Source organism: Neomonachus schauinslandi, chromosome X, assembly GCF_002201575.2.
Source record: "Neomonachus schauinslandi chromosome X, ASM220157v2, whole genome shotgun sequence".
Classification (NCBI taxonomy): domain Eukaryota; kingdom Metazoa; phylum Chordata; class Mammalia; order Carnivora; family Phocidae; genus Neomonachus; species Neomonachus schauinslandi.
In genome coordinates this window covers 9219931-9227832 of record NC_058419.1, presented here as the reverse complement: position 1 = coordinate 9227832, position 7902 = coordinate 9219931, and the positions used below count along the sequence as shown (strand labels likewise).

At 36.6% G+C, this 7902-nt stretch overlaps 1 protein-coding gene across 1 annotated transcript; it reads right to left on the bottom strand.

The window, feature by feature from the left end:
* Window positions 1-1636: 1636 nt before the first annotated feature.
* LOC110575508 (ribonuclease H1-like) lies at window positions 1637-2747 on the bottom strand. Its single transcript, XM_044911809.1, has one exon. It carries the CDS (start codon window positions 2726-2728, stop codon window positions 1871-1873), a length of 858 nt encoding a protein of 285 aa, XP_044767744.1. The 5' UTR covers window positions 2729-2747; the 3' UTR covers window positions 1637-1870.
* Between the last annotated feature and the right edge of the window lie 5155 nt (window positions 2748-7902).

Sequence of the window (7902 nt, the reverse complement as noted above, 5' to 3'; positions counted from 1 at the left end):
CAAATATTTTCTCCCATTCTGTAGGTTGCCCTTTCATTTTGATGATTGTACTTGTTGTACAGAAAAGCTTTTTGGTTTGATGCATCTCATTTGTTTAGTTTCGGTTTTGGTGTCATATCCAAAAAAATCAATGCCAAGAACAACGTCAAAAAGATTTTTCCCTGTGTTTTCTTCTAGAAGTTTCAGTGTCAGATGTTCCATTTAAGTCTTTAATCCACTTTGAATTATTTTTTTGTGAGTGGTGTATATTATGGGGGTCCTATTTTATCATTTTATATGTGAATATCCAGTTTTGCCAACACCATTTATTTGAAGAGATTATCCTTTCCCCATGATAATATTCTTGGCACCTTTGTCAAAATTAGTTGACTATATATATGTGGGTTACGTCATTTGAAATTAGGAAGTGTGATGCCTCCAACTCTTCTTTCTCAAGATTTCTTCATCTATTTGGGGTCTTTTGAGATTCCATTGGAATTTTATAATTGTTTTTTCTGTATCTGTTAAAAATGCCCATTGAAATTTTGATAGAAATTGCATCAAATCTATAGATCAGTTTGCATAATATGAACATTTTAACAATATTGTCTTCCAATTCATGAACACATGATATCTTTCCACTTATTTATGTCTTCTTCAATGTTTTCATCAATATTTTCTAGTGTTCAGTGTGCAGATCCATTACCTTTTTGGTTAAATTTGTTCCCAAGTATTTTACTTTTATAGATGCCATCGTAAAAGGGATTTTCTTGATTTCCTTTTCAGATAGATTGTTGCTGGTGTAAAGAAATGCAACTGATTTTTTGTATGTTGATTTTGTATCCTGCAACTTTACTGAATGTATTAGTTCTAAAAGGCTTTTTTAAATGGACTCTTCAGGGTTTTCTACATAAAGGATCATGTTATCTGCAAACAGAGACAATTTTACATCTTAATTTCTGATTTGGAAACCTTTTACTTTTCTTGTCTGATTGCTCTTGCTAATAATTCTAGTACTATGTTAAATAGAAATGGTAAGATTGAACGTCCTAACTTTGCACTGGACCTTCGAGGAAAAGCAGTCAATTTTCCCCACTGATTGTGATGTTACCTGTGAGCTTTTCACAAATGGTCTTTGTTGTATGTATTGAGGGTACTTTCTTCCATATCTTAATCTGCTGAGTTTATATCATGACTGGAAGTTGAGCTTTGTGAAATGCATTTCCTCCATCTATTGAAATGATCATGTGTTTTTTATCTTTCATTCTGTTAATGTAGTGTATCACATTGATAACTTTACATAGGTCAAACCAACTTTGTTCCCCAGGGATAAATCCCAGTTGGTCATGGTGTATAATCTTTTTGATGTGTTCTTGAATTCAGTTTACTAGTGTTTACTTGAAGATTTTTGCATCTATATTCATCAGGAACACTGGCCTGTAGTTTTCTTTTCTTGTAGAGTCTTTTCTGGCTTTAGTATCAGGGTGATGCTGGCTTCATAAAAGGAGTTTGGGAGCGTTCCCTCTATTTCTTTTTTTTTTACCTTTTAAATTCTTTAATTCCAATTTCTCTTTTTACATTTCATTCTCTTGCCATCCAATAATCTCCATGCAGAACTTCCCCATCACATTTTAACAAACACACAAAAAACCTCATTGCAGGAAGTGACAAATGCCCTCAGCGGGGAGACTCTGGATGAAGTCTTCTGCTCCGAGGGGATGGCAGGCTTACTGAGGTTGGCAGGGAGGTTTTTGAGTGAGAAATCCGTTTCCTGACCAACTGAAACTCCTCTTGCAGTCTTCTGTCTTCACAAAGTCCTGCCATCCTCTGTAAGACTCTTCAGATCTGGTGAGCTTCCTTCAAGTTTTTCCAAGAATTAAAATTACTTCGTTCAGTCTTCTGATTGCTTAGCTCCTTCTCTTGCTAATCTGTCAGCTTCTTCATTGCCTATAAATCCCGAATGACCAGGAACATGCATCCACTGGATGTCCATGCCCTGGATGAGCTGCTCCAGCACCATGAAGTCCTCCTTGTTGATCACCTCTTTCCCTGTGCTCGTTTTCCACCCATTCTTCTTCCAGCCTTGAACCCAATTAGTGATACCATTTATAGTAAATACACTGTCCATATATAGAACCAACTTCTTGATGTTTTGAGCCTTTGCTTGCTCGATGGCTTTGCAGGCTGCATGAATTTCTGCTCTTTGGTTGGTCTGCCGCCCGGGAAGCCTAATGCCTACGTTCAAAGGATGGCCCGGGCCCCAGTAAACGCCGATCCCTGCTCGTGCCCTCCTCCGCCCGTTGCTGGAGCAGCAGCCGTCAGTGTAGATGACGACAAACTCTCCCATATAAGAAAACGAGTCTTTGTTAACTGAAGGCACGGATTCTGTGTTCTGTCTCGCATGCTTCACACAGGGCTCTGCGTTTTCCTCTCCATCCGAGGGTTCACGGAGTCGCTTGTTGACTTTCACCTGTGATTCTTGTTCATACTTATTTTCTGTCCCTTCTGAGCTATCCGGGCTTGCAGGCTTTCTGACAAAGGCCCAGGCCTCCTCCTCCGCGGCAAATTTCTTAAATCTGGCAGCAGGAAACCGGTCCACCTGGGCTCTACATTCGCTCCAGGTCTGGAAGACCCCGGCCTTGCGGCCCCTCCTCACGGCATAAAACATGCTGAGGCTGCTGCTGCCGTGGGTGCTGCAGCGCATGGCGGCCAAAGCAACTCTGCACGCCACAGCCAGAAGCCTGGTCATCGCTCACAGCTGGCCATCGCCCAGCACCTTAATTCCCCGGCTCCCGCCACCAAAACCACCACAACACACCCCCCCTCTATTTCTATATTTGGGGAAAGTTTGAGTAGGGTTGGTATTAATTATTCTTTAACTTTTTGGTAGAATTCAACTGTGGAGCCATTCGGTCCTGAGCTTTTCTTTGTTGGAAGGTTTTTTTATTATTACTTCATAAATTAATTTATTACTAGTCTGTTTAGGCTTTGTGTTTCTTTTTGATTCACTCTTGGTAAATTGTATGCTTCTAGGAATTTATCCAATTCTCCTAGTTACCCTATTTGTTTGCACTGAGTTGTTCATAATAGTCTCTTATAATCCTTTTTTATTTCTAGGCACCCACTGTAATGTCTCCTTTCATTTCTAATTTTATTTACTTGGCACATCTCTCTTTTTTTCTTAGTTTTGTTAAGAGTTTGTTGATTTTGTTTTTATTTTTGTTTTTTTTTAAATGGCTCTAAGTTTTATTGATTTTTTTCTATTGTTCTTTATTCTAAATTTGATTAACTTCTATTCTGATCTTTATAATTTACTTCACTCTTGTAACTTTTGGTATAGTTTGTTCTTCTTTTCTATTTCCTTGAGGTGTGAAATTAGCTTGTTCATTTGAGATTCTCTTTCTTAATGTGAGTAGGTATGGCTATAAACTTCTCTCTTAGTACTGCTTTTACTCCATCCCATATGTTTTGGTAAATTGTGTTTCTGTTTGTCATTTAAGCAGAGAATAGAACATTAGTTATTAGAGACAGGGAGGTGGGGCAATGGGGGAGAAGTTGGTTAAAAGGTACAAAGTTGCAGTTCGGTGGGATGAATAAGTCTAGGTTTCTAATGCGCAGCATTAATAATAATACTGTATCGAATACTAGAAATTTGCTAAGAGAGTAGACTGCAAGTATTTTCACCACACACAAAGATGGTGACTATGTAAGGAGATATGTTAATTGGCAGTGACTGTAGTAATCATTTTACTGTGTATATGTATATCAAATCATGTTATAAGCCTTAAATATATACAATTTTTATTTTAAAAAAATCATAATCATGTCCTTGGATATAACACACTTAATTTTCCTAACATTATAGCATTTGTCCATGATTTTTTTTTTTTAAAGCTATTTATAAGACTGTTGGGTGAACATCTACAGTTTTCCTGTTTGTGTGTTGTTGTTATAATTTTCAGTTAAACAACTGAAATTATTCAAAAATTTTTAAAAAATCAGTTGACAGCTATTAGCATCTACACCTCATTTCTAAACTCCTTTGTCTGGGCATGCTGCCCCATTAGGCAATGGCTCACCAACAAGTTGTCAAAATGCCTTACACTAGCCCTTGACTATAATAAGAATATAGCTATATATAGGATTTTTTCACTTAATCTCATTTAATCTTTAATATGTCCTTGCAATAAAAGAACCAATCCTTCTGTTACACTAATGAAAACAATTTAGGTTCAAAGAGATTAAGTGACTATGTTGAATGTCACTCAGGAAATGGAGAAACAGGATTTCAATTCTTATCTTCTAGATTCCTTGTGCTTTCACAGTAACATATTGCATGATGTGCTTGTAACCACTACTGTTATCACCAAAGCAGAGGATACAACCTGTGAGGGATTCACTCTGTGACTTGGTGCTGGAGCAAGAGCAAATAGTCAACAGTCAACAAACTAGATTCAGAAAACTTCTGCTCTCCAAAAACTTAAAATAGAATCCAAAGATTGAGTATCCTATATCAGATTCTAGAAAGGTATAGCCCTACAGGTCCTTTCAAATTCACCTAATCCAGTGTGTTCAAAGAGAAAGGGAAACTGAGGCACAGGGAAGAAGCCTTGCTGCTTATGTCATATAGGTAATGGCTAAGAGATGAGGCCAGAATGTATGTCTTCTGAATCACTACAAAGTTTTTAGTTTCATTTTCCCCTCAATACTTGATGCTATAATAGCAATTTTAAAAGAGAATAACTAAATGGAATAATTTCAAATGACTCCGCAAAGGGACATTTATCATGAGAGAAAAGGGGCTTTAAAGTAGTTTCTCCCCCAAGAGAGTTCCTTTCTGAGAAAAAGCCATCCAAAATATTCTCCAAAACCCTAAGTTCTAAAAAGAGAAGCAACATTATTGCTCATCTCATATATAATTAATATCTATAAGACTTAGCACATTTATGGTCATGGTATCTTTGCTCTCACGAGATACTGTAGATCATATATATGATGTAGTCAATGTCAAATTATTGGTTAAGAGTACAACCTCCAATAACAGCATTGTTCCTTTGGGAAAATATAATTCACTTTAAAAAGATCTGCTTCGCCTTACAGTTTACAGGAATGCATTGTGGCAAAAAGTAGAGATTACATGTCTATTCAGTAAGTGCCTAATTTAGCATGACAATATATAAGTTACATGCTCATTTACAGTTGTGTATTTGGGGACAAGGTGCTTTTATTCTTTGATCTTCAATTTCACACCTTTCAAAAATTGTAGTGTAGATTACATGTAAAGTCCTTAGTGTGGTACCTGAAATATAACAGAGGTTTGGTAATTTCTACACATAATTATTATTCTAATGTTTATGTTATGTCGATGTGTGGCCATCCCCACATTCTTTGACCATTATATGTACTACAAACAAAACAGATACAATACAAAGTATATCTTCTCATTTTTCCCCTAGAAAACGGTTTTCCTTATATTTGTTTTCTCATTTTTCACAGGCATAACCTCTTTCTTCTGCTGAAAGAATCCTCAGTTATGTATAATACAAAGGTACTGCAAGCCCCATATTGAGTCTTCACCACATTATTGCTGATTTGGCTACTGCTTCTGCTGTTTTCCCGATTTATCAGCAAGAACAGCCAACCATGGTCCTCCTCACACCCAGATAATCAGATATAACCATACAGAAATCAAACTCGGAAACAGGTTACATGTAAAAATAGGCACTTGCATTATCACACGTGATCCCAATGGTCGTCCTATGAGCTAGATATGTTGATATCCCCATTTTACAGATGAAGAAACAGAGAGATTAAGTAATTTACCCAAAGTCACAGAAAAATTAAGTGATGAGTACCATATTTCAGAGCTAGAAATATGAATCACTCTACCATACTGCTTATTTTGGCATTTCTGTTTATTAACCTAATAACTATGAGTTACCGATAGCTCTGAACACTGGGTATAGTTGTCACCACCTGTAGCAGCATGCATTCCAAAGCAGGGTCTTGTGTGTGCATGGATATACCAACTATTTTTCTTTGTTGTTATCCTTTCCCTTTTCCTTACTATTTCAAAAAGGGTTAGCTGTTGGTGGCAACCTTCCCAATTTAGTTCACGGAGATAGATAATGATAGAATGACAGGAGGAATGGAAATCACCTGGAGATCAGAAAGCTGTAGGGCAAACATAAGATGTGATAGGTATTTGGATCACCCTCTTGGAAAGACAATGAATTAGGCTTCACTTTCCCATTTGTTTGCTTCTCAGGGGTTAGTTTTATTATCTTAGTCTCTATCACTTGTGTTCTTGCAATTTGGGAATTGAAATATGTAAGAAATTAATATGACAGCCAAAGAGGTAGACTGTTCTATAATTTTGAGAATATTTTTAGTTTCCCAGAACTTTTGATAGACTTCCTGTATTTGAGAAAAATCACCATCAATGGGTCTCTTCGGAAAGGAGATCCAAAGTTTCAGAGGTTACATCCGGTGCCCAGTGCTAAGAGAATTAGGGGTCCAATGTGCAATGCTTGTGATAATCAAGGAGCAACGGTGATGTTTCCACCAGAGCAAATGTGTGCTGTGATTTTCAGTATTGTCTTGTTTGTACAGCACCACAGCTTTATTCTACATATTTGGGGAAACTTTAAGCTAATATACTTTAATACATTTATTTTTGAAATTGTTTGAACTAGCTAGTTTTGCGGGTTTTTTGCAAGTCAAAGCCCTGACTGATAAAGGGTTGTTAATGTGAATTAAATGAGTCCATCTATATAAAGCATTTAAGATAGTCCCTGGGAGGGCGCCTGGGTGGGTCCATCCATTAAGCATCTGCTTTTGGCTCAGGTCATGATCCCAGGGTCCTGTGGCTGGGCTCCCTACTAAATGGGGAGTCTGCTTCCCCCTCTCCCTCTGTGTGCTTGCTCTCTCTCTCTTGCTCTCTAAAATAAATAAATAAATAAATAAGATAGTCCCTGGTATATAGTAACTGCACAATATATAAGAATGTGTTATCAATTAGTTATACAGTGATCCAAAAGAATACAAAAGAAAACAAGAGTTACCTCTAGATAGTGGGATTACTTCAGATTATTATTTTTCCTGATATGTATTTATGTATAGACATTATATATATATATAATGGGTATACATATTTATCATACATATAAATATACATATTTATATTAAACTATAAACATATTATATTTATCCCAAGATAACTTATGAAATTAAAGCCACAAAGGTAAATATAATATCAAAAAAGATTATCACAAACACTAGTGAAGACTGAGTGTTTTATACCATTTCAAAATTCAGAGAGTCCCTATGATTACCACCAAGGTTAAAAGAAGTGTATTTTTTGATGTTCTATGTGCAAAGCAGTAAAATAAAAACAGTAAGAAATTTGTTCCAAAATGCTTTGGAATAAACACTTAATATTATGAAGAATTAATGTTTTGAGGCTTTCTGGGGTTAATAGAAAGTTAATGTTCAGTATCACAGGCTTTATAGTAAGGTTAATAGAGACTACACTAAAATTCCCGACATCTGAAACTTAACATGACTGTTACCAATTTCTTTTTTTTTTTTTAAAGATTTTATTTATTCATTTGAGACACAGAGATAGAGAGAGAGAGAGCATGAGCAGTGGGAGAGGCAGAGGGAGAGGAAGAAGCAGACTCCCCGCTGAGTCAGGAGCCCGATGTGGGGCTTGATCCCAGAACCCTGGGATCATGACCTGAGCCGAAGGCAGACGCTTAACCATCTGAGCAACCCAGGCACCCCGACTGCTACCAATTTCTAATTTCCATCCTCACCCTCCCCCAACATGCCACAAAATTGCTCCTCTTGAAATTTTTCACAGAATATATTATATTATATATATATATATATATATATATATATATATATATATATATATAT

Coding starts and splice junctions, on each gene's coding strand:
- LOC110575508 (XM_044911809.1), bottom strand. CDS start 2,728: ATGACCAGGCTTCTGGCTGTGGCGTGCAGAGTTGCTTTGGCCGCCATG.